This window comes from Dermacentor silvarum, chromosome 4, assembly GCF_013339745.2.
Source record: "Dermacentor silvarum isolate Dsil-2018 chromosome 4, BIME_Dsil_1.4, whole genome shotgun sequence".
Classification (NCBI taxonomy): domain Eukaryota; kingdom Metazoa; phylum Arthropoda; class Arachnida; order Ixodida; family Ixodidae; genus Dermacentor; species Dermacentor silvarum.
In genome coordinates, this window is record NC_051157.2 from 232,196,945 (window position 1) to 232,224,737 (window position 27,793).

At 47.2% G+C, this 27,793-nt stretch overlaps 1 protein-coding gene across 5 annotated transcripts in view; it reads right to left on the bottom strand.

Moving 5' to 3' along the window:
• LOC119449313 (protein O-mannosyl-transferase Tmtc3) overlaps window positions 1–27,793 on the bottom strand; it is a 731,059-nt gene that overhangs the window by 610,416 nt on the left and 92,850 nt on the right. Inside the window, exon 1 of one of the 5 annotated variants that reach the window (XM_049666411.1) lies at window positions 19,652–19,960. The exons of the other annotated variants lie outside the window; for them this stretch is intronic. Coding sequence (XP_049522368.1) covers window positions 19,652–19,666 — 15 coding nt within the window. The 5' untranslated portion in view covers window positions 19,667–19,960. Of the gene's footprint in view, window positions 1–19,651; window positions 19,961–27,793 lie in introns of those variants that run through there. 5 annotated transcript variants of the gene reach the window in all.

Consider the following 27,793-nt stretch of genomic DNA (forward strand, 5'->3'; position numbering starts at 1 on the left):
AATTTAAGAAGCCCACGCAATCTGCTTGCGCGGCGTCGGCACAAAATGTTTTTTTTTTCTCTCTCTCTCTCTCTCACAGTTTCTCCTTCCGTTTCGGTAAAAAACTAAAGACGCCACACGGCTTCCGTGACAATTCGCTGGCGCGCCGCCCTTACTGGGCTCGAATAGTCAAGTATTGACATTCTTATATCTCGTCGTCCGCGTAACGCTTTATTTGCGCCAGTGCACAAGCACAGGCGCCATTTCTCCAGACGCTTGCATTCCTTTGGCGCTAGCACGACCGACGCAGTTTTAGAAACAATAAGACCAGCGAGGAAAGTACGAATCCGCGCGTCTCAATTCAGACGCCAGCGACAGATTCCGCCTTCTCTTGGGCGCGAACTGTCGGCACGGATCAGTTTGTTGCTGCCTCACATATTTGCGTTTTGTCTCGTTCGCGCACGTTATCCCCCCCCCCCCCCCCTCCCTGTCTCGTGCGTGTGGCCATCGTGTCTCCGACGCCGTTCAAACATGGCGAATGAGCCGGCGACGAATCACCAGCGCATTTTATGTCCACTGCGATATTCAACGACCCGCTTCTTGCGCTAGCCGACTCCATTATTAACGCGATAGCGTTTAGGGCCCCGTGTCGCAGAAAATCCGGCGTCGGCAACCGGCGTGTGATCGCAGGTGGCGGAGAAAGTCATCCAACCACATCGACCGCGCACGCCCTCCACGTGCTGCAAGGTTGAATTTCGCACAGTGAAATCCGTCAGAAAAATGGTTAAGTACGACTTTACCATTCGGCGTCGGATTCTTCACCTATCGGCGTCGGATTGTAATCTGAATGTACGAGAAAACCTAATTCTGCTACGACGAAACTCAAACACAAACCCCTTTTCAAGCATTTCTACCAGACCTGCGCTCGTCAGGCAATAGCAAACAATAAAATAATTTTAAAATGTGCTATGGCCTTCACATTTTATTATAAGACCACTTATATTGCCCCTGGAAAAACGTCTTTCCCGCAATGCATTTCAGTTTAAAAGTGAAGCCGACATTAAGGGGATTGCTGTAAGCTTGGTCTTTGTAAGCTGGCTTTCCCACGTTCAGAGTTGCAGTGAATGAAGCCTACTTGCCGTATGCGAACGATGCGATGTGAACGGGTCTCGCTAACGCTATCGCGTTCTACTCTTAAAGACGAAGCTTAAGCGTCCTCCAATTTTATTCTCTACAAACTTCTTAAAGTTAGCCTTTTATCAAAGACAAATACTCACATAAAACCTCAACACATAATGTCGACTCATAACTGTATCTTGGAGCACACCAGCCTCTTAATGGAACAGCCCATTGTATTCAACTACCTTAGTTATCAAGTTTATTTTTATTTTTAGCATTGGTACAGGCATACCACTCGGTACGGGTTAGCATTCGGTGTGTACCAGTTGTTGAACAATCCTCCAGAATGAATGTGTGTCAATGCGGGGCAACCGCTCCCACTGGAGCAAATATACTCCGTGCACACGCGTCACCTCGCCACTCTTCCCTTGACAAGCACCGCACACGTCACCCTCGACCTCGTGACGTCTCGCACTCTGCCTCCGCCCGATTTGGTGTTGCATCTCGACATGACTTTCGAACGGTGCAGTGCATAAATATAAAGCTTGCTTGCGGGAAATTAAAGGCGAGCGTGTACTCAGGCAATCATGACTGGGCGTTTTCTCGATTCAGGAACCACGTGCGAGCACCTTCCTCGAGACTGAAGCAGACGTTCCGGAGTGTTCGCCCTCTGGTTAAACGCAGTTACGCGTTCGAAATCAGCCAGCCACTCTCCACGTTTTCAATGATGTCGCCATGAATAGCCGTTCGCACACGCAGGTTCTGCATCGTCAATTAAAACGACGTCGCCTCTTCGATACCGCCCGCAGCGGTCGCAGTCGTTTTTTTTTTTTCTTTTTTAACAGCGGAGCTGTTTAAGCCGGTAGAGTCAACGAGTTTTGCCATCGTCGGGGCGGCTCCGAACTTTAGCTCCCCGGTGAGGTCTAGGCCAAGCTGCACCTCCACACTTGCTGGGGCGTGGCTGGTGGAAACCTGCCGAGCCGCCGCCAGAGGCGCCTGCTCAAGTCACGGACACCGCGCGCGTTCCGCGCGAACGCGGGGAAACGCGGACGGCGTCGGCAGCAGCTCTGCGTGTTGCCTCGTTGGTGCTGCTACAATTTCTCTCTATCTCGCTCTCATTTTCCCTTTCTCTGTCTCGAGCACTGCGCAGCCACGCGCATGCTCTCCTTCCCTCTACTTAACGTCCCATGTCAAGGCAACATGTGCACGGCACGGAGAGGAGGCGAAGCACACGCCGCTCCGCGAGGTGGTTGCTAGGCAACGCGCGGTGACGTCATTGCTCAGCGAGGTTTTGTTCGCGATACACGGACGTGGCGAGTACATGTAGCCTTGACACAGGACGACCAAAGAAGATCCGGACACCCGAAGAAGAAGCCGCTCATCTTGAAGCGCGTCGCGCGGCCAAGCGAAAATCTGCGCGTCGGCGGCGAGCCGATTCGGAATACCGTGCCTAGCAGCACTTAGGATTTCCTAGCAAAACTTAGCCAACTCTAGTAAAACCTGGAAAAAAAGCTAGGTCGATCACCACCTCCGTTGTTTACTCCAGCCTTACACCACTAGTGCAAGCTGCCCACGTTTTGTGTGTGTGTGCGTGTGTGTGTGTGTGTGTTTTTTTTTTTTTTCTGGAGGCTTTCCAGTTTTGGGGCGAGTCCTCGGTTTCGCCGGCTGGCACGGTTACCTGGAGTTAGTTCCGATTCGGGGCGGCATCCGTGCTGCTTGGTTCTTTTGCTTAATTATTCAGCGTCTCGCCAAAGTCATCTCGTGATGAAGCGTCGTTCCAACTTTAATCATATCCCGTTAGGCAGAACAAAAACGCTAAGCTTCTCGTAGGCCTCGCAGTCTTTCTGCTCGCCGGGCCACTACATCGGGTGGCAATATACGCAGCGCCGTTATATAGTGTGGCCAGGCTAACGTTAGCCAAGGCGTTACAAGAAAACAAAAACACGGGTTGAAAGACCTACGGTGTTCGGTAGTAAGACCTGAAGCGACCGAGCACCATAGATCTTATAATCCTATCTCGCACTGATTTTTGTTTATCATTCTTTTTCCTTTAAACAGCATGGCTAACTCAGTTGCGACACACGGTATAGAAGCAGCTCTTCGCAACTGTTGCAGTTGCTTCGTTAGAGTCGCAATTAATTTCCATCGACATGCAATTGCACTTCATCGATGTGTCGATGTGAGTCTCTCAAGAGCACGGTTTGTGTTCGGCACTTCCAATGTTGCAGTGCATTTCTATGTGCTGTCATCGTGCTACCATGATGTACTATCGCTCTCATTATAAGCTACAACGCGAAGGCTCTCAGCCAAAGAGGTCGCGCCTTGTAGCTCATACTGAGCGCGATAGTATGCACCGAAAGTTTAGGTTGCGTGGACATTTAGAACAGAGTTAATACATTAGTGCTTCGGTGTTGTTCTTTCCTACTTTTAGAAAACCTATGCCACCTATACAATCCTTAAAATATATGCAAAGAAAACGGTTTGCGCGTAGTTCCGGTTATGGCATTAAAACTTCGTATCATTGCGATGTATTTAGACAGCACAAAAATGGTTTGTCAAGTAGGCACATGTTTTACACGGAAACTACCTATTACACAGCCCAGAGAACGAAAAAAAAAGGTTCCGCTTTTATTTTATTATTATTTCTGCCTACGTTAATGCAGACGTTGATGAATCTCTGGCACATATTGATTCCTACTCATTAGAAACGCTATGGGCATCATGGGCAATTCATTCATGCTGCGATGGATTGTGTCGTAAATTACTGCAACAGCGAGCATTATCCGTGATATGTGCTGCCCGTTAAAAATAACCGCAACCAATTAAAATCATATGATTTTGAATCTCTTGCCTTAGGAAGCCGGGATAGTAAACTACTTCCACGCAATAGACTCAGTTGCAGGCGATTCAAGCCTCCGGGACCAGTGACCAGTGACCAAGCCTGCATTTTCTTCGCTACTCCGATTCAGCCATAGATTATTGCAGCAGTGCTGTATTAAATTTGCAGAATGTTTTAAATAAAATGCCTCTTATTAAACATTTTCTATTCAGTGTTCTGCGTCTTTATTGATTTTAGAAACAAGATGTAGTGCACGGAAGGCGGTACAACCTACATTAGTGATTGATATTGCCCAACTTTTCGTTACAGGCAATTTTCTCCCGTAATGGAAAGAGCGGTCCTTTCCGTGATTTCGATAAGAGAACAAATCTGGCAACCAAAACCCAACAATGAATGGTGATAAGTAAACCGCAAATGCCTGAGTTTGGAACGAGACGGCTATAAATCGCAAAATCAGGGTTGTGCCAACATTGCATGCTACAGTGCATCAGTACTTGTGTTATTTTGGTGACCACTGGCTGTATATCCTATAGTCAGACGATGGTGGCAGCAACAACGGGAGAGTGTTGGTTCTGCACTGGCTACGTCTACAGGCCCAACATTGAACTGGGCAGCACACAAACCAAATGCTACTATCGGGCCGACGTTGGTGCCCACATTTGTTCTTCTTTTCTTTTTTAAGGCTATTTTTAGACGTCCGGCCCAACGTTGGTGTACTACTTGGGAAAGCACGCGAAATGGCTGGAGCCGCAGAAAAGTGTCCTTCAAAGGTGCCCGAGGACGACAGCAGCGACAGTATAGCCGTGGCGCGAGTTCAGCGTGAGACCTACTTCACCGAGCCCCAAAGTAGGCGGTATGTATCGCCCTGCTTCAATAGCGTAAATAACTCATTCGCTCAGTCGTGAACGGCCAGCGGTGTTTTCACGAGAAAGCTATACGCTGTCTCAACGAGTGCTAGACCGTCCTCTAACAAGAATTCATCGAACGCGTAAGTGGTTTGTATGATGAAGTGGATCAAAAGCCAGACCCAAACAGCTAGTTATTGAAATGAGCAGTAAGAGCCCGACGTGCTTTAAAAAATAGGTCACCGAACCTAAGCAGCATTGTGCTTGATCAGTACCTGGGCAACCCCGAGTGCCACTCTTCTGCCGTGCAATGCTTAAAGTATCTTCCTGGTGCAGTGTGCGCGGCACACTCTCCAGCAGAACCCCCTCTAGTTTCGCAAACACCATTTTGAACCGCAAAATGAAAGCAAACCACCCGTACTGGCAGCCAGGTATATCCGATAAAATGATTCATCATGAAGCACGTAGAGGAAGTTCGCTTGTAACCGCAGGTGTTCCTACCCGAGTACTGTATGTACAAATGCGTCCAAGTAAACCTAAAAGCACAACTGGACGTCTCCGAAAGACTCCGTAATGGTCGCTTTGTTTTGCCCCGGGCCCAACATGTCTGTTGTCTCATACTTCTTTATTACCGCACCATGCTCAAGAAACGAAAGGCTAGCAGAAACAACAGCCAGCGCGCTATCGCCTCTCAAACAGACGTGTTCGTGAAAGGTGCCCTTGATTCTTTTTTAGAGGGATTACTGTTGAACTGACGCGGCCCCGGTGTTCTCTGTTGAGCGCAGACGTTTTTGAAGAAGGAAGGAACGCGCCACTGTGTTGTTTCTACGTGCCGGCTGTCAGTTTTTTTTTTTTTCGAGCGCAGATTAACGCTGCTCCCTATAAGCTTTGCGAGAGGTGGTTTGTCTCGAAGCAACGTGCGGTGCATCGCCGGCACCAGCGGCGGGTTCCCCGGGTGCGTCCAGGGTTTTTGGAAGCGAGAAACGCCGCCCGCTTATCGTCTGCACCGTTGAGATTGACGTGGAAGCCAGCCCAATGTACGCAGGTCACACAAAATGGACCGAACGCGTTTCAACGCAAGTGATCGATTGAGTTACTTGTACGAAATTGGAAGTGGCGCAACTATTATGTAGCCCGCCTTTCCATGACAATATATTGTCGAACGATTGAATCACGACGAGGGGTGATGTAGCACTGTGCGTGATTATTATTATATTCTTGCATTGGAAGTATAAACGCACGAATAAACTCGGTGATAGTCAATGTCAGTGAGACAGCACTAGAACGAAGACTCAATCATCGTCATTACGAGCATCGAAGCGGAGCGTCGTTATGGCATCGTTGTTCTCCCACACGCCATGTGTGCGCATGATGACGATGATTTCTATCGGCATCCCCTTCGAAACAGAGCGGTGACAAACAGCCTGCATCAACTAATGAGTTTTTACTGCGTCTTTCGCGGTTTGCCTGTCTCTTGTTCATGTTTTCTTTCGTCATTAAAACCTCTATCTCTAGACTGCACAGCTAACTATATCACCTCGGCTCTATCGGCCGTTTAACTGTCTTTTCTTTCTTTCGCCAAAACTCTAAGCATGGAACAAAGATTGCGCCCGTCGTTGTTCCATGCTGTCTCCGTTTGTTGGCCAGTTAAACAATGTTCGCTAATATGTACCAACTCGCCCAACAACAAGTTCTTCGAAACTCTAAACATCGTTGCCTATATCGACCGCTGGTCGAATATTGTAACCCACGTCATCAATTCTACTAGCAACAGTTTGATAACGGAGTACAAATTAGCCCGATCTCCGACATTGCTGCTAACAAAGTTCCAGGTTTTCTTCGCCGTAATCTGGCGCCGTTTAGTCGCTTCTGAGGCCTTCGTGCGCCCAACACTTGAGTGTGCATATGCTATATTTGACCCACACCAATCTTATCGCACTAACATCGATTCATAGCCGCGGTGCTAGATCCATTCTGTGGGACTACTCCTACCACACAATCTATACTATACACAGCTCTCTACTCTTGCCTCTCGTAGTCTAATTCCTCGCCTCTGTCTCTACCACAAGTTCTTTTCGTCCCATCATTCATGTTACAGCTAGTGCGTCGTGTTCATCGCTCAGGTCACCCGAACACCGCCACCCCGCACAAGCCCGCAACGCTACATACCTCCAGTAACTTTTTTCTCCGAACCGCGCGATACTGGAATGACCTTCTGCGGCGAAGTGCACCGATCGGCGATACAGCGCGCTTTAGATGTGCCATCGAGCGTTGTGACTCATCTTTGTAACGCCATCATCAATTCTGCCCATCATATGGCCACCCTTCATGCAATTTGGGGACATTTGTGTGATAAAAGAAAAACAAATAAACTTCTAATGCGTTACGGCTATCATCGGTTTCTAAGGCACATGACAGCCTGAGAAGATGAACGTTGCTAACAAAAGCTGTACAATATAATCTTGTTTTCTTTTAGCGCAGCTCAGTTTGAGCATGAAAGACAGACAGGTGACAGGATCTTTTCCTTCATGCTCAAACTGAGTTGCGCTCAAGCAAAACAAGAATATGATGCACCAACTCGGCCAGTCAGCAGTACTTTTGTACAATATAAGACGATTAACAGCAACACGCTAAACTATAGCCGACCGTCTGCACAAACACTTCCTGCCTCCTTGCGCCCACTGCGTTCAAAGACCGCATAATGTAGCTGCTCTTTTTACATCTGTCGCAAAAGGGTTAGAGAGCGAAAACTGGAACACGAGCCGATTGAAAGCAAGTTTACAGCGCGGAGAGGCCCAATGGCGGCACTTGCGAACAACGCCTATTAATTTCCGCCCGCAAGACAGGACCGCCCGCTTTCATTTTCTAAAGTCCGCGAAGAATGTCCGCTGTCACCTGCAGCACCATCAACGATTCTGCGGGAACACTGACGCACTCTCGGTCGAGCTGCCCGATAGCGAGTTCTTTCCCGATCCCCATCTTATTATTCAATCGCTCCGCAAATGCAAAACACGTCAGCCCCTGCAAAAGTCGGGGAGGCCACCACTGGGAAGGAACAAAAGAACAAACACAACCGAGATGCAAAGGAAGCAGAAAAGGAAAACCCAGAGGGTGCTCGAAGCGGAGAGAGTGCGGAACATCGGCATATGTGCCGCGTTGTCGAGCAAACAAACGTTGGTGCACGATAAAACTCTGAACCGAACCAAGCATGCCCGCAGAGCGCGGCCGCCCCCGCTCGCGACGGCCTGGTCGCGCGAGTCGAGAAGGAGCAAAGCCGCCGGAGGCACACGGTTAAGCAAACGCCGTGTGACGTACAAACTGTGCCCGAAACAAAGCCGAGATATTTTGTGAACTGGCCTCGTGGCGATCGTTTTCTTGAGAGGGGGGGCCGTGTTCCCCGATCGTGGCGGGCCCTTTCTGGGCGAGGGGGCGGCACCCGCTTCCTAATCACGCGGAATGAAAACACGGCGCGGCCCCATCAAAAATTGATTGTCCCGGCCTGCGAGAGCGCACGGTCCGAGTTCACATGCGAAGCAGCTTGCCCCGCTGCGGAAGCAAAAAGAGGGAACTCGGCAGGCGGCAAGTACACGCGCAGGACGGAGGAAATGTCTTTCATGAAAAATGGGCGAGACTCGATTCCTGCAGGCGGCCCCCCAGCGACGAGATCGTCAGCGAAGGCACGACGGGAGCCGCTGCGGCGCAGTAGTGTGCGCGAGCAGATTTCCACGGGCTCGACTGATGTCGAGATCTCAAGAGTGGCCAAGATGGCGATCAGCTCAGCTTTCGGCGAAGAGTGTCTGGGTGGTGATGAGCCAAGTGGGTGATCGAGTTTGTTCGAGCTGTGGCACGACGGCCAAGGAAACGAGACGCACGGACGATGCGCGCGGCTCTTCAAACACCTGGCTCGGGTGTGGAAAAAGCACACAGCGCGCACTTAAACGTGGGGAGAGCGGCGGAGACAACACGAATGCTGTAACCAACAACTAAGGTTCATAAAAGCGGCAATATGCAGACAAGCCAGCAACGATCGAAGACGTGCACACGACACAAGCTTCGCGAAACAAGAGGATCACAGAAAAAATTTAACATGAAACAGAAAATCAAACTGCTGCACAAAAGCCGACATAATCTCACCATGACTGCTGATGACAACAGGTACAAACTATGACCAATAAAATAAGTTCATGCAGTGAGTCATGAAAAAAAAAAGCCAGTGAGGGTGTTCTCTCCCCCTCTCCACTATAAATGACCCAATCAACCTCCAGTACGAGCCGGACGGCTGTATGATAAGCTGAACATTATGTGTGCAGTTTTTATGCAACCCATTTTCAGTCTTTATCGAAATGGAAATCGACGACCCAACGGAACAAAGACTCAATATTAAATTTGCGGTGAAATTGGCCAAGAATGCCGCAGAAATCAAATGTTTCAAAAGTCATATGAAAATGATGCCCTAAAAAAAAAAAAAAAAAAAAAAAAACGGCAGCAGGGAACGGCAGCAGCGTTGACATGCAGCATACTAATCAGTTCGTACACATCGTACAGATCGTCGCCACCCTGCTGCTGATACCAGTACAGTACGATGCTCTGGGTCATAATCTACGTCATGCAACCGATGACCGCCCTAGCGTCTGACACATTGACTGCGCAGCTGCGAATCGACAGCAAGGAAATATGGAATATGCCACCTACATGGTCGACAATCAGTGCGGTGGACGGCCGTAGTTACGTTGCATCACCGACGGCGTTGCAGGAATCCATCCTGTGGAGCTTAAAAAGCGGACGCAACTTTCCAGGGACCATAGGGCACGGCTGAAGTGCTGACATGCAGCATACTAATCCGTTCGTCTACATCGTACAGGTAAGCAAACGCATCGGTACATGTATCCGCTCGAATAACCCTTGCTTGATCTTGCTGCCGTGCCCATGGCTACTGTGTGAAATGATCGGCCAAGTGTTACCTCACCTCTATAAGTTGTTATTGCTTTGTGGGGATGTAGAAACTAACCCCGGGCCGGAATTATCCCTGATTTCTAAACAAATTCAGCAACTCGCGGACGACGTCAAAGAAATAAAAAAATACTCGACTCGCTTCCATCGAAACTAAACTGGACCAAATGACAGCCCTTGATGAAAAAAATTGCCTCCTGTATGAGTATTTTTGGCAAATTGCAAGAGTCCGCTACAGCTATGGAACGAAGGTTAGACGAGTTAGACAACCGCTCTAGACGTTCTAACCTAATCGTCTACGGATATCCAGAGGACGTCAGGGAAAAGCAAAAAGTACTTGACGTTGAAATTAACGAAAAAATAATACGTATTGTACTTAAGCTTGAGCCGGTAGCCATAGAGCGAATTCATAGGTTGGGTTTCTAAGGCAGCACTTCAGAGTCTGCATTTCGCCATTTATCACAGGACTCGTGAGCAGCTGGTATATGAGATAAGAGAAGACCACCATCAAGCTATCGCTAAAGGGCATGAAATTATATTTCAGTGGCTACCGGGACATACCAGCATTGCTGGTAATGACCTCGCCGACGAAGCCGCCCGGTCTGCTCATCTGGAAAGCCGACCAGTCCCAATCCCCTTATCCAGGACCGACGCTGCAGGAAAACTTCATATCGTGGCTAAAGCTATGACATACAAATATTGGTCTTCTCTTAACCTCCCGAAGTGTCATCTCCACAAAATTGACCCATCCTTGAAGCTACAAGTGCCATCAAACATTTCCCGCTCTCAGGCGACAGTCTTGTGCCGCCTCTGGCTCGGGTTGGCACTTACAAAGGCCTACTCATTCCGCATTGGAATTGGGGATACGCCCATGTGCGACTCTTGTGGAACTGCAGAAACCATTGAACACGTCTTATGTCTCTGTCCTTAGTTCGACGTCGAGCGTGAAGCTCTCCGGACAGCATTGAACCGGCTGGACTCTCGACCATTTTCGGAAATGAAGATCCTTGGACCATGGCCGTATGCGTCGATGGCACAGCAAGCCACGAAAGCCTTGTTGCACTACCTCAAGTCGACAGGTCTTGGCGACCGTCTGTAGACTTCTTGCGAAGTTTCGAATGTGAGCGAAACTGTGCTCTCTCTATTTCATTTCTATCTCTTTGCATCCCTATACCCCCTTTCCCCAGTGCAGGGTAGCAAACCGGACGTGCGTCAGGTTAACCTCCCTGCCTTTCCTCTCTTCTATTTGTCTCTCTCTCATAGGTTGGGTAAAGCGACCACAAACAAGGTGCGGCCTGTGATATTGAAACTGCTAGATTTCCGTGACAAAAATAAGATACTCAAAAATTGCTCCAAACTTAACGAATCACCCTTCGCAATCGGAGAAGACTTTTCGCCCCGGGTTCGCGAAATGAGAAGGAACCTGTGGAAAGCAGCTAAAGTAAAAAAAAAAAAAAAAAAAAAAAACATCCGGTGACATGGTTTCTCTGGTATACGGCAAACTAAAAATTAACAATGCTTTATTCAACTGGGATGAGGAATCAAATTGCATTCGACCGGATGTCTGTAGTCCCACAAAAAAAAAAAAAAAAAACGCCGAAGCAGAACCACGGACCTTGCGTCCACGCAATCGCTAACCTACAAAATACAATTTCCGAACATAAATGCTCGCAGCACTCATCAGAAACTAAAGTGGCTGGAATCTTTTATACTCAGCTTTGAACCAGACTTTATCGCCTTAACAGAAACGTGGCTATCAAGTGATGTTAAGGACTTCGAGATATCACAGCCAAACTACGCCATCTTACGTAAAGATAGGAAAACGCGAGGAGGAGGCGCACCTATCCTAATAAGTAAAGACATTTCGTTCACGCTCCTTCCCGACATTGACGGGGTTGAAGCAGTTATCTGCAAAATTCATTTTTCTTCCAGCCATGTCGTAGTCGGCTGCCTGTATCGAAGTCCTTCATCAAACATTGACGTTTTAACATCCTTGCACACATACCTGTGTCGCTACGACACTGGAAACAGACTAATACTTGTAGGAGATTTCAAACTCCAAGATATCAACTGGCATACGATGCTACATCACTCCGCCTCGTCTGATATAATCTTCGATATTATGTTAACCCTAAACCTTTACCAAATTGTAAAACAACCTACTCGTGTGCAAGGTAGTTCCGCGAACATATTTGTCTTAGTATTTTTGACCGATCATTTTCCTCCAGATAAAGTCGATGTCCAACTACTAAATGGTATCTCCGACCCTAAGGTCGGAGATACCATTTAGTAGTTGAACCATGCTATGTTCGATCCCATTTAGTAGTAGAACCATGCTATGTTCGATCCCAGTTCATGACCGTATAGCAACTTTCAAATTACTCGTTACTTATCTTGATTTTAAGAATGCCGATGATTCTAGCGTTGTCGCTCACCTTTCATGTGAATTTTTTACGTTTGAACAGCTTGCCAACAAACCTGGTTCAGACATCGAATTGCTCTGACAGAGATTTAAAAGCATCATATTCTTTTGTATACGAAGTTACATCCCTACTAAAATAAAACGAACAAAAAAGCACAACCCTTGGATAAACGGCAAAATTATACACGCCAAACGCAAAGTTAACCGACTCAGAAAATTGGTAAAAAAGAAACCTACTTCCAAACTCGCTTATCCCTTACTTCAGCGATCACTTCTATGAAATAAAAAATAAAGGCCCCAGAAACATTCTATCTGTCTAACACGCTAACTAATTTCTTAAAAAATTCACAAAAATTTTGGAACTATCTTAGCCCTAAAAGCCAAAATGGTAATACTATGTCTCGAGAAGAAAGTAATGAAAGCGCAAACGTAATGAATGAATATTTTAAAACAATTTTCACTAATGACGACACGATCCAATGAGTTTACTCACATAGTTCGGATAGAATAGATCCCATCTCCCTAAATGAGGCCGGAATCCTTAATGTATTGCTAAAGCTAGACTGCAAGAAGAAAACTGGACCTGACGACATACCTAATGAATTCTTAAAGCGGTATGCTGAATGGATGGCCAAATATTTATTCCTAATATTTAACAAATCTTTAACAACATGTTCTCTCCCAAGCGAATGGAAAATGGCTAAGGTAATCCCAATTCACAAAGGAGGTAACAAAACAGACGCTTCCAATTTCCATCCCATTTCACTAACCAGTACAACATGCAAATTGCTTGAGCACATCATCCTTAAACACATTACTACCTACGCCGAGAAAAAAAAATTCTATCACCATTCCAGCATGGTTTCCGCGCAAGTCTTTCTACAGTAACTCAATTAACCGAATTAATAGACGAAGTATCACAAGCAATTGACAACAAAAAACAAATAGATCTCATTTCAGTTGACTTTTCCAAAGCATTTGATCGAATATCCCATAAAAAACTAACTATAAAAACTGAATCAATATTAGGTAAAGCACCAATCAGTGACTGGATCAGTGCTTACCTAACAAACCGGACGCAGTTTGCGAAATTAATTACCAAAAATCTGAAATAACCCAAGTTACATCAGGTGTGCCTCAGGGTAGTGTCCTGGCCCCAATTTTATTTCTTATTTTTGTCAATGATCTACCCGCATCTAATAAGACTAACATTAGGCTTTTTGATGACGATTGCATAGTATAAAAAGAAATTAACTGTCCCAATGACCACCTAACCCTCGAAAACGCCTTAAAATTAGTATCACAATGGTGGGCGCCTCCATTCAGCACTGCACCCAACAAAGCTTCTTGCCTATAGCACATTTCTTAGACCAGTACTTGAGTACGCTAACGTCGTCTGGCTCCCATGTACAAATAACTTAATTAATAAACTAGAGAGCGCGCAAAGAAAAGCGGTAAAGTTTATTTTTACCGCACATCCCCCACCGAACTAATGGAAAAAGCCGGAATGCTAACCCTCCGTAGTCGCGCCAAACGCCAGAAAATGATATTTCAACTTTTTCACAATGCGCTTCCCGTATTGATAGCGCCAAATACCTATCTAACCCACAAACTAGACACGTCATAAACACCCCATTTTCTTCAGGAATACCGGTTCAAAACAAACTGGTTAAAGTTTTCCTTTTTTCCGCAGGCGATACGGGAGTGGAATAGTCTGCCTACATATACAGGCTGTCCCGGCTATCACGCAGCACGATTTAAAAAAAGGGGAACGGCGTTACGCGAAGCAAACCTAGTGCCTATTGTTTACAGTACAGTGGAGTAGCCGCCAGTTTTTTTTTCGTTGCTCAGCTTTAATTAGTTCATTGTAATTAATTATCTAACTCGAGAAGTACTGTCCTAATTATCGAAGTGTCAATGAGAAAGTTGTAGAGCAACATGAAAAACTCCCGATACAGCTTTCCGTTGCTCAATACGTGCTACATAAAAGTGTTTTTACGAGCGTGAAATAAGCCCGCGAATACACACAAAGCGCCTCGAGCGGCCAGTCGTGCGGCAATTCTGCGTGTATTCCCGGGCTTCTTTCATGCTCGGAAAAACACATTTATGTAGCACGTATTGAGCAACGGAAAGCTGTATCGGGAGTTTTTCATGTTGCTCTACAACTTGCTCATTGACACTTCGATAGTTAGGACAGTACTTCTCGAGTTAGATAGTTAATTACAATTAACTAATTAAATCTGAGTAACGAAAAAATTACTGGCGGCTACTCCACTGTACTGGAAACAATAGGCACTAGGTTGGCTTCGCGTAACGCCGTTCCTCTCTTTTTTAAATCGTGCTGCGTGATAGCAGGGTGTCCTGTATATCTACTTGTCATAATCAAAATAAATTCCTATCACTACTTGAAAACTGCCTACGTGTTTCTCAAAATATAAACTATTTGTAGCGTTCTAACCTTACCCTTTCTTTGTATAAAGGCGTTGATTAAATCCTGTATGACCTATTCATTCACTACGTGCGTTTTTATCTTGGCGGGCACTTTGTAACTCTCGTATTAATGCTTCATTCATTATGCATGTTATACCCTATGTGCTTGTTAAATTGTTGTACGCGCAACTACACCTTTTTGTAACTACTCCCAATTCTTATTTGTGCCATGTTCAACCTTTTTACACCTGTGTAATATACTTATTATATGTATGCCCTTCCTGGCTAAAATCCCCGCTGTGATTGGCAGTATGTCTGAAATAAATAAATAAATTTTAAAAATTGGCACAGTTTCACCCGAAAGGCGAAGCATCAATTGCGATAGCAAATCAGTAGAGAGCTATACGGAGTAAGGATAGTAGTTTTATCAGCTATATAAACTTGGGCATGCAGCAGCACCAGCAACGCGCAGAACTGTTGTCGACGCCGTCGGCGTTTTCCCGCGTTCGCACCGAACGCGCGCGGCGTTGGTGACTTGCCGGTGCCTCTGGGGGCGGCTCGGAGGTTTTCGACGAGATCAGAACGGGACACTCGTCGAGTAGCGTCGGAAGTCTTTACCACCTTCTCGCCTCACAACGTTTTTATATAAATAGGCGTTTGGTGCCGCAGCTAAACGTCGCCTCCCCTCCCTCCCGCCCCCCCCACGGCCTCTCGCGCGACAGAAGTCGCGTTTGCTCTTATATATGGTGATTGGAAAGGAGGAAAGATAGGCTTAATTCTGCAGCCATTCAGGGAGCACGGCGCAGAACGCGCGTTTGCTCTCCGACTTGCCTTCGCTCCCCGTGAAAGCGCGCGTCCCTCGCGCCCTTTCACTCACACATACAGCATACGGCGCGCGGCGACGATTTCATCGCCGTTGACGTCATACGGAACCTCACGGCGACGCCGACGGCAGAAATCCGCTTTGGAGTGTCCATATAATTGATCGCAATAAAAGAATAGCTGCGTTCAAGTGGGGTCCAGCGTCTTCGGGAAGTGATCCCGCGAACGATCCCAATCATAGCCTCCTCTATACTTTTTTTTTTTTTTAATTTATAGAGGAGGCTATGTCCCAATGCAAGATGAGGACACCCCTCCGCCTCGTGTGAAGATGAAAACATCGATTGTGCGCGTTTCCTTGTGAACAGTGACCGCCGAATGACTGTTAGAATGATATGAGAAGCACTTGGTTTGGGAAAGTCGTCCGGTCACGAGGTTTTTAACTGAAATTTTGGGAATTAAACAAAAATTATGCAGATCCAACACTTGCCTTGAAATCAACGTGGACCGAAGCTTTCGTGAAACGGTTAATCAAATGCTGCCAATCTGCTCATTTCAATCCCGCACCCTGCAGGACCTAAGTTGTTCCAGTCCACTCGAAAACTGGCGCGCACCTTAATCCTATTTCGCGCTTGTGCCACGCATTGTGACACGTGCGCCATCTCAGAGAGCTCGTTGGCGTTGACATGATAGATTGTGGCCTAATGGGTGGCTGTGCTGGGGAACCGACCCCCCTCCCCCCAATCGAGCACGTAATTCATTTTTTTAAGTATAGCCCGGGCGCGGGATGAGTTTGTACCGGTGGCGCCTTCATGCGGCGACGCCGCGAATGTAACGGCATGTGACGGCTGGGCCGGCAGCAACTATAGGGAGCCTACATGCAACGCCGCTTGAATGTAGGCTCCCTAGCCGCAACAGGCGCAGCCGCGTTTGTTGATTATGCTGCGTCCTTTCTTAAGTGTTGCATTGCCGAAATGCCGTGTGGAACCGGAATCCCAACAAATGCGCTGCTGCTTTCTTGGGTGCACGACGCAAGCATGACTGAAGCTGGTGACGCCAATCAGTTCCCTCGGTTTTCATCGCGGCCTCCAACATGGAACCGTGGAAAGCCTGGACATGCGCGGTTCGTAGGCAATAATGGGCGAATTTACAACGCTACATTGCCTTTGTCCAGTTGGTTTCACAGAAATAAAGGGGCAGTTCATTTGCAACAGCTTCGTGTCCCACGTAATTTGTGCCTTCACCTCCATAGGTGTGACGGCTCCGGAGCTTGGGCACCGAAGGCGAACACGCGGATTTGCCGTCCTCTCAGTGACTCATTCTTTTTACAGCGAATATGTGCACGGCTAGGTTCTGGCGGACAGCGTCCGCGGACAAAACGACGCGTAGAGCAACCACTTTCGGCGGTCCTCGCCACCGTCGATGCCTCTTTCACAAGTGTCGCGATACTCGGCGGCGGCACTTCGCACCAGTCGTGGTGCCTCTTTGTCTCGTGACGGAGACATCGCGCTGTTCTCAGCAGTTGCCCTTTCACTCGCTATGGGACGGACGCTCATCGTTCGCTCGGAGGAAGAGCGGGAAGTGCAGCAGCGCCCACGCGCACAGAACGACGTGAAGCTGCTTCGAGCAGCTGCGACTCCCTCACGGAAGAAGAGCAGTTCGCCCGCCTGGAGCGCCGACGGGAGCAAAAGCGCCGGTGTGACCGGCGGGCGAATACCACCGACGATGTCGTCACTTACAGTTTCACTACGGAGAACACGTTTCAGCAAAGAACGCTTCGCTTTTAAAAAGACCTTTCAGTGCGCGTTTGGCGGTGCCAGTCGCAGAGTGCGTGTTGGTCGCGCGCATGCAGCCCCGAAATATTTACACGCGCTTCCTCGCGCGCGCCATTGGAAGTGTAAAGTTTATTGTCGACGTGCTTTGAAACAGAACATATAAACTTAGATACCTTACGCGTCTGGTACTCGTGTTCCCACAACGATACGATATGCTGTCGCTTGCGTGAGTTAAATAGCTTGCGTAAGTGAGTTCTCGTTTTGCTTCAGGTTTTTACCACAAGACTGGTGGCGAGCGAAGTGTGGCATGTGATCGAGGTTGTCGTGTACAGCCAGAATTCACGTATTATTGCATAAATTACAACTTGACCTTCTAGTTTGTAACAAAAAGAGAAGCCAGCACTTGGCATTTAGCTCAGTTTTCTGCTTTATTTAGAAGCAGGTGAGCACATATATGCTTCTGAACGATGAACAAGGACGGCCTGTGCTGAGCCATATACGTCGACCTTCCTCGCGCATCTGCACGTGGCCAAGGGCGGACAGAAAAGTACGCACATGGCGCCACACAACTCAAACAGTGTTGCACTTTTAAGCAACAAACGTGCCTTGACAAACGCAGATTTCGCGTGCCGTTTACAACCACGGTTATATACCGCTCAGTGAGAAGACGACGACATTCAGATAGCGACCGCAGTGTTATGGTCACAATAAGTCATGCATGCAGCTGAACTCATTGATATCGCTTCGTGAGATATATCTTCTGATGATCTATCTTCCGCTCTCCGTGATTATCTATAGTTTATCTAGCTTTAGTAGCAACTTGATCTAACGGCCTAACTTCGTAGCGTCACTAGAACAAGTGATTCCGCCGAGCCTCTGAAATAACTTTTCGGCTGCGGTACACAACTGGCATGGCCGACTTCAAAAGTGCAAGCATCTCTGCCGATGTGGCGCCGTACATTTACCCGCACATACCTCCCGTCATCCCCACTCTCGCACACAACGTAACTACACATCTACTAGTAAGGTGCGCCGATTGAAGGAGTAGTTATGCGAACAATCGTACAAACTATTCAGCACTCGCTGTCACCTTATGTGCTTGAACCCGTAACCGTTATTATTTTTTTTTCTGATCAGGTTTGGTTCGGCATCAGGCGCGTTCCATAGCTATCGGTTCGGGTTGAGCTCTATTTCCGCCTAAAATTGCGGTTCGGGATCGGTTTTCGGTTCGGGTTCGGTCTGACACTATGGCTGTAACTACACATGCATGTGTGCGACTATGCGCAGACGCGTAATAAACGGGTGCGCCAAATTTCTGGCACTGTTAAAACCTTTAACACACCGAGTAGGGCCTTATAATTATGGTAGTTTAGCGCAAATTAATACACGGACGCAAAAGAACAGAGTGGACAAGAACCAGCTAGCCCAGCAGTCAGTCCTCATCATGTTGATGAACCTGCTGATTTGACATTTCATTATTGTATATTTGAGTTTGTTCAATGTGGTTTACCCTGTCCGAATTGCCATTGTAAGTAAAAAAAAAAAAAAACCAAACTAGCCTCGGGCGTAAGGCCCACTCAGTGAGTGCATATGCTATGTTACAAAAGAAAGAAATAAAAGTCAGTCCTGGAGCAGGGCCTGTAATGGCATCGCAGAGGCGCCTCTGCACTGCTCGTAAAGAGCGGAGCCGGTGAAATTAAGCCACCTTCATATTGCGAACACTAATACTGTTTTGCACTTTTTAAAGGTCTGAGAAGATTTATGATAAAAGGCACGCGCTGTGAATGAAATTTTTCATGACTTTTGTTTGCGTACTGCAATTCTAAAAAACTGTTGAGACTCCAAGAACTTAAGACCTATGTCGAGCCCCTTTGGCAGTTCACTGGTATAGCATGTAGTTCCTTGCATGTACGGTAGAGATAAACATATAACATACATATGCCATAAGTAAATACGGATCACGGCGACGGTGAAAGTTAGCCTGGAGCGCCCACATAATTGCCATCGCAATAATACGCAACGAAATGCGCAAACTGTTGGGTGCAGCGTCCCTAAACTGCGCCGTGAGTTATGAGTTACGCCGAGGGCTCCGGATTAATTTCGATCCCCTCGGGTTCTTGCACCCGAGGCGAGGCAGACGAGCCACCGCGGCCGGGAATCGGACGCTCGACCTTGTGCACGGCAAGACATTAGGAGAAATTGAGCTACTTGTTCGTTCATCTCGCAATGCGTTGAGTAGTGCTGACATCCACGCTCTATCGTCCTTGCGTCGTGTATACTTGCGTGATTGTGAGTAGTGCTCGGCGCATTATAAGATGTACACCAATGGTGGCAGACTCTCGAAGATGAAATGGCATGGGGCCCGTGCCAAGATATATAGCCACAGCTTTTAGTCTCGTGTTTTTCTGATGAAAGGAAATAGAGTAGGAGCGTACACACGCAAAACTCAAGGTTATGCCACGGTTATACTCACGTTACACCGACGCATGACACGGTCTCTCGTCACGGTCTTGCGTTCCGTCGGCGGCTCTCCACGAGGAATGACGACTTGTATTGCACGGGTTCGGACGCCAGCACGACCACGTCACTGAGCAATTGTTCAAGTCAGGAACGCGGTAGGTCAGACGGCTTCAGCGGCTAACCCGCCAGTGCTCTCCTCGAGCGGAATGTCACGTTGTTTCGTCGACGAGAACAAAAAACACCGGCACTGCCTTGTGGAGCTTCCACTGCCTCTTGACGATCCTTCCGCCGACTTACGCCCGCAAAGTGCTTAAAAAGTACAAGCGGACGAGCGAACTGCGTAGAGCTCACAAATCAAGGTGCACGGCGTAAATTTCGACGAACGCATCCTCACACATTTTGGCGCTCCACAGTTTCGCGGCAACAAAACCAACAAACCCAGATGATTATTTCTAAGCTGTCGTTCAAACGCCCAGCTAAATCCACCATGCAGCGCACTTCACGTAGGCAATGACGATGTCGAGAGACATTTTCCTTTCGGCAACCTGCCAACAAAATGTATGACGGATTACCAGGATGCCATTTCTAAGCGAACAGACGAGTTCATCCGGAGTAGACGATAAGAAATTGAGGCAAACAGCTGTTCCACAAGGAGTCTTCAAGACAGCCAAGCGTAGTTCCTTGGCATAGAAACTCTTTCACACGTAATGGCGACCCTTGTGAGAGCCATTGAGACGCCTTGAAAACTTTTGAAAGCGGCCTCGAAGAGCCCACTGGAGAGCTATGTCGACGTACGCATACACCAGTAAGCACAAAAGAACAATACAGTTCCACTTAGTTCAAACTCCACAATCTCACTCCCCCGCTAAGTGACGCAATGAACGCCACTAAACACCGCGATCACGGCTTTTGGGCTCTGGCAGCTCCAAATTAATATTAACAGTAAATAAAAAATAAACAACCAAATAAATAAACAGCTGTATTTGTGGTGCTCGGTGCAACTACCTTGTCCAAACGAGGAGATATGATACTGCACGTAGTGAGATTTCGAATGCTGCACCAGGCCTAATTTTAATATGCTGCATAATTCGCAGTGCACGCGTCGAGTCCCAGTGGGCCCGCAATACAGGTTCAGAAAGAAACGCGCTCGCGAAGCGAAAATGTTACGCTGCACCACGAAGGCAATCACCTAACAGTAATGACCAGCAGCTCCCATAAAGGTGGGCCACCATGCAATAACAATTCTAAAGTGCAAAGGAACTGGTACGTACGGCAGAGCAAAGCATATACAGTTGACCACGGCCGTAACGGGAAGAAGGCAGGTAAGAAACGTCGCTTGAAACACGTCACCCAATTCTACGCATCATCACAAGATCCTAAGATGTCCAAGAACACTGCAGCAAGCGGACGCATTGTTCAAGAAAACTGCGGGTAACAAATGTGGCAGGATATCGGATATCGGATATGTGGCAAAATGCAGGATATCGAAGTGAAGCACAACACTTCAGTTCTCTCGAGCAACAATGTCAGCGGTGAAGGACAGGTAACCCTGCAATGCTCCGTTCAGAGACACGGAGTATAAGACAACTTCCTGCAATGAAGGCGTCATAACGGATCTTGAAACAATACCTCGCTTACGGCAACACTAGCATGAAATTCAGGACCAAGCACTAAATACCTTGTAGCTTGAGGAGTGTTCAAGGGCAGCTAGTTACTGCATCCCCGATTCGACAGTTCTCAAAAGGGCACGAAGGGTGCACAAGTGCACCTCTGCGCACGTTCCTTTCTCGCAGACGATGCGCAGGAGGAAGTTGAGAACACACCACGGCAGGGCTTACGCAGCAGCGCTACTGAGACGAAAGCAACCTTTTCAATGGCTTGCGTTTGCCGTGTCTGGAAAGCGCCGAGACTCTGAAAAAGCAGTGTATCTCCGAGGAAAGCTCGTTGGTCTGTCATTGATGTGACTCAGAAGATGGCAAGACGGGTAGACAGAAAATGACATACTATATACCAAAAAAACCTATCTCATCATAGTTTAAGCAAACTGCCCTAGTCTCCCCTAAAAATGTCGAACCATAGACGACAGGGAGATAAATACTCTTCTCAATTATTCGTCGCACTGCATGCATTACATTTCGAACGCGAACGAAGTCACGAAATATCTCACGGGACCTGGAGGACGACCAGCACGAGTGCGTGATGAGGCTCGAACAATCAGGTTTAAGCTAACATTCTGCCGCAGAGCGCGAGTCTCTGGAAGTACCCAAGCTGACGAACATAGCCGCGCCCTTGGAGAAGAAGGCAAATCTCTGGCGAGGTCTGCACCGTACAATCACGTAGGCCGTCTTCGGGTGAGGCACCGATACACCTTTTTCGGCGACTTAACATCGCCAAGCGACCAACAGGTGGAGCCTCGCGAGCGTCCCTCTTATTTCGAGCACTTGGGCAATCATCAAGGTCAAGAGAAGAAAGCTTTGGCCGCTCAAAGTTTCAGAAAGAGCACTAATAATTAACCTGCCGAACTACGACAGTGACGACAACGCGTTCCTGGCAGACGAGGAACACAAGGTATACACAATCTGTCAACTTGGCACGAACACTTGAAGCCGTCCGCGGTTCACATCACAGCTGACAACGACGAATTCGACGCGACAGTGTTGCAAAAGCAAGTCTGTCAGCGACACACGGGGAAGCTGCAGAGCTTCGATGCAGCGAACACGTGACTGCCACCGGCCACGGCGACTGCAGGACGGGCTCCGGAGACGACCGCACACGCTGTGGCTCGCCGGGCCGAAGACGAGTAACGCGAGTGCGCGCCCGGTTTTGGACCGAAGCCGCCGGCACTTCCGACTCGGAAAGTGCTCCGACTGGAGCGCCCCTGGCGGCGCAGTCAGCGAGCTGCTTGGGGCTCTTCTCCCGGCGCGTGTTTCGTCCCCGCCGTCGACTCCCCCCCTCTCGCCCAGTCTTTCCCGCGCGCGCGAAGCAACGATCGCTAGCACGTTTGCGGTGTGCTCCGGAAAGGCGCCGCTGTTTCTGTTCTCTCCGCGCTGGGGAAGGCACCGAACGCCAGCGGAGCGCGCAAACGACCATCGGAGAGCACTTAACCTCAATCAATTAGGTTTGCCCGACTGTCAGTCGCCGCCATTAACGCACTTCACTCGAAGTGCCGCTGGAGGAATGCGAGCACAATTCCATTCGGCTCGAGGAGACACTGCTCCGCCGGGGGCGGCCGACACCGCACCAGGAACAAGTGGACATTTCCCTAGTGATGGCGAGGCTTGCAACAGCAATTTAACGTAGGCAGACCTGTCCGCGTCGCTATCATTTGGTCGCGTGGGTGGCACTTTCCTACTGCAGTTTCAATTGATAGGCGACGCTCATTATCGCGCTGGTGCGCTCACATAAAATATGTTCTTTATTTATCGTTTCGAAGGATATTCCGTAAGGCATATGTACCGAATAATTAGCAAAATGGCACAAAAAAAAAAAAAAACGTAGTCGGCCTTTCCACTCCGAGAAGAAGCCATCCACTTCAAGTAGCGCGCCCACGTGTTCGGACAACCACCTTCACTGCCTCCTTTTTCTTCCGAACCGCGACAGAGTGGAATGGCCTTGCCCCCAACTTCGCTACAACCGCCTGCCCATCTTCGTTTATAGAACTTGTCACATACCAGTTTGTACATAATCATCTAGATTATTTCCCACGATGTTTGCGCGATCTTATAAAAACCCACCCCTTATGCAATGCCCCTACGGGGGACTTTTTTTTTTTAATTTCATATACCTCACAGGCTCCAGAATGAGTATTGCGTGAGGGGGGCGGTAGAGATAACAATTGTGGAGCAACAACATGCTATAGAGTTGCATAAATATGAACAGAACGAGAATCAATAAACAAAGAACGCAAAATAAAAACAAAAAGAAAGGAAGGTAAACTAACAGTTGTTAGCTTTCCAGTATGCAGTAAAGCAAACAATCTTAGCACAAATGCTTACATAAATACACAACAATGAAGTTAAGAAGAACAAAACTAAAACAGACACGGATTTTTAACGAAGTACTAGCCAAATATTGCACAGATTTTTTGTCTGAAGGTTACTGGGTCGTTAATGTCAGCGATGTCATCAGGAAGACCATTCCACAGCGCAATGACAGGTGGCACAGCTGAGCAGTTGAATGCATTGGTGTGACTGAAGATGCGTTTGAAACTGAGATGATTATGCAGACGTCTTAGATGTGCGAGAGGGACGAACGAGCGGTAAAGTAGACGGATGTACATTGTGCATGATTTTGTGCAGAAGACAAAGCAACGCTATATTCCTGCGTGGTTCCAAAGATGAAAGCGACAACGACAACTTCATGTTATTACGCTCGAAAATGGGCTATAATCTCTGGCAATGTGCAGCGTGATTTCGAATCGAAGATGGATTAGATATGCCTGATGAGGTGACCATATAGAAGCTGCGAATTCGAGCTGGGGTTGCACTAATGTCTGGTAGGCTATCTTTCTGGTGAGGGAAGGAGCGCTGCGAAGGTTACGTTTTAGATAACCGAGAGTGCGCGATGCTGTAGCCGTTATTTTTTCAACGTGGGATGACCATGAAAGGCTCGGTGTTAGAAGGATGCCAAGGTACTTGTATGAAGATGTGCGAGCGACGATACTATTGCCAAGTGAGTAATTGAAGATAGAGTAGGATTTTTGCGAGTAAATGTCATTAGATTGCATTTGTTATATGTTCAGGGTCATTTGCCAATCCAAACACCCATTAGTGACACATTGAAGGTCATGTTGAGCGATATGAGCAGTATGATCAGCGGGGGAGGGGATTTGAGGGTAGATAACGTAGTCATCTGCGAATAGTCGAACACTGGATGTAATGTTAGATGGCACGTCATTGATATAAATCAGGAAGAGTAAGGGTTCAAGGACACTTCCCTGAGGTACGCCTGATGTTACGCTACTGAAAGGGGAAGAGTACTGGTCAATGACAGTGGACTGCTTTCGAAAAGACAAAAAGTTTCTTATCCAAGAAATTGTTAGTTCATCAAGGTTTAAGCAAGAGAGTTTAGAAATGAGGCGACAGTGAGCAACGCAATCAAATGCTTTAGAAAAGTCTATGAAGATTCAGTCAGTCTGAGCATTGTCATCCATATTTTGAAAAAGATCCGTAGTGAATTCGATTAGTTGTGTCTCACATGAAAGGCCTTTTCTGAATCCATGCTGATGTTTAAGTTATTACATTCTAAGTGGTGAACGACATTAGTAAATATGATGTGTTCGAGTAACTTGCAGGGAACGCTTGCTAGGGATATGGGACGGTAATTATTCACATCGCTCGTGTCAGCTGACTTGAAGATGGGTATGATTTTGCCGACTTTCCAATCATTCGGCAGCTCCCCTGTTGACAGTGACTGCTGAAATATATGACTAAGGATTTTACTGGAAGGGACTACTGTATGCTTTAGGATTTTCGTGTTAATGCCATCAAATCCGGAACTAGTCGATAATTTGAGATTGTTAATCAAACTGCGATTCCAGCGGCTGTTACGGTAATAGGAGTCGTATATTAGTAATCTAAATCTGCCATCTTTGGCATATTGGAATGGTCGTCCTTTGTGAACGTGGAAATGAAGTAGTTGTTACAACACAGATGCGCAGTGCTCTCGCTGTTTTTTTGAAGACCGGTGCCATCCACCAGTGCGGGAGTGTCAGTGCTGTTTGAAGGAGATATGGTTTTCCAGAACTTCTTAGGATTATTTTTTATGAGTGATTGGAGGTCATCGGAAAAGAATTTATGCTTTGCATGATGAAGGGAACTGCAGTAGGCTTTTTCGCAGGCTTTATGTTTATTCCACGAATCTAGCATGTTGACACTTTTGGCTGCCCTGTATAAACGTTTCTTTTTGTTTTTTAACGCATTCAAAGTTTTATTAAACCATGGTTTGGAGCAGTTGGTGCGAAATGAGATCTGAGGTATGTATTAATTTGCTAGACCTTGTAGTTGTTCTTTAAAAAGGCGCCAATTTTTATTTTTTGACTGACCCTTAAGAAAATGTTGCGAGAAATCTAGATGAGAAGCTTCGTAAATCACGGTTAATGGCATTACAGTCTGCTCTTTTATAGTCAAATATTCGTTTTGTTGTTAGATTACGCGTACATGAATGTGTGCGAACTGTAAATTCTAATAACGAGTGGTCACTGAACCCATCAGTGATTGAAATGGCGCTAACTCTTTCAGGTGCTGTTGCTGGAACAAGGTCTACGACGTTAGTAATGCGCGTTGGTTGGAGAACTAGTTGCTCAAAGGAAAAATCAAGTACGAGCTGTACAAAGTCATTACATGCACGCGAATTGCCTCTCAAGTTGAGCCAATCTATTTGCGGGAAATTAAAATCGCCAAGAGTGAATATATCAGCTTTAGGGAATTTAGAACGAACAGCAGTAAGGTTCTCACGCAAGTTAGAAACAAAGTTATCAGTGCTCTCAGGAGGCCTGTAACACACTCCGTAATGTGACTTTGATAGTGTCGATATTGTACAAACCCACACTATCTCAATAGCGGAGGGGATCGGTACTATAAACTAAGTGATGTGTTCCTTTATTGCCAACAAGACCCCACCTCCCCTTCGATTATGTCTGTCTCGGTGATAAATGACATAATCCTCCGTATCAGGAAAAACTTCGCTGTCATTCACGTCACCACAGAGCCAAGTTTCCGTTAGTGCCAAGATGTCACAGTTACTGTTTTCTAAGTACGATACGATTTCGGTGCGTTTAGAAATTATACTACGAATGTTAGTAAATGATAAAGCTAGGTACGATGGGTCGACGTGTGTATGTTGCGCAGCAGAGGGGTTGTCAGATGCGCACGTTATCGGGTTAAGTTCTAGCTATCGCGAAAGTGGTACCACGCAATCGGACGGGGAGTCATATCTGTAAGTAGTGTTATCTACTCGCAGTTTGTCGAGGGTTAACTTCAACGGCACGCCCCTGGTTTTTGCGAAGGCAATGAGCTTGCGTCGGGCGATGCGCGTTTGAAGAAAAGTCTTCGCGAACGGCGAAATCCGTGCCTCTGAATTTATAGCCATTTTCTATTATGCTTTGTTTATCTTTTTAAAAATGTAAATTTAGCAATTATTGGCCTGTTCTTCTCTCTGTTGAACTGGCCAATGCGGTGTGCGCGTTCTATTTGGGTGGGTTTGATGGCGATTCCACGGTGCTCACTGCACAAGTCGATAACTTTTGATTCAGGTGATGACCATGATTCGTTTCGATCATCAGAGATGCCAAAGAAGAGTAAATTACACCGCCTAAGTCTATTTTCGGCATCCTCACAACGCATCTGTATTGATTTAAGCTGCCTCGAGATAGCACGGGATTTTTCAGGAGACTCAGGTGAGGAGCTATTGCCAGAACTTTTAATCGATACGAGATCACCCTCAACAGTCTGAAGCCTAACGGACAACTGCTTCAGTACAGATGCCTGCCAACTTTTAAGGGCTTGCAGGTCACTTGGAATTTCATCCTGACCGGTTTCGATACGTCGCAGCGATTCCAAAATGGTATCTAGATCACCGGGACCAGGATTTGATTCAACATCGCCAGAAAGAAGTAAGCGTACCCGACATATGAACAAGCACAACAAGTTTTTACAGCGTTCGATAGCAGGTAATAAACTGAACTGAACCAGCGAAGCTGAAGCGTTCGGCCCCGGTGTTTATCATTGGGTTAATACCGAGGGTTTAGTAAAGTGTTTCTCAATCATTACACACACGTTCGGCTGCGACGGAGGCATACACGGCTGCATACACTGGCGGTATGCCCGCAGTCGCTTGTGTTCGATGTGTCGAGTCTGTTAGGCGGCGTGGTTAGCAGCATTCGCAGGCCTTTGCCGCTTGCGATTCTTCGAAATTGCTTCAAAATTAGATCTGTCCGTTACGTAAGACAATGAATGGCTCATACCCTCTCAGACGACGGCAACTCAAAAAGGAAGGCTCGTCTCGTGCACTTCTTTTTGAGTCCGCGCTCATAAAAATAATGCAAGCTGCGACGCACCTTGTGCAACCAATCACCAAACTGAGCCGTGTAAAAATGTTGGGCACCGGCATCGAACCAGCGTATTCGATCACTGTTTTGTCGAAGGCCCATAGCTCA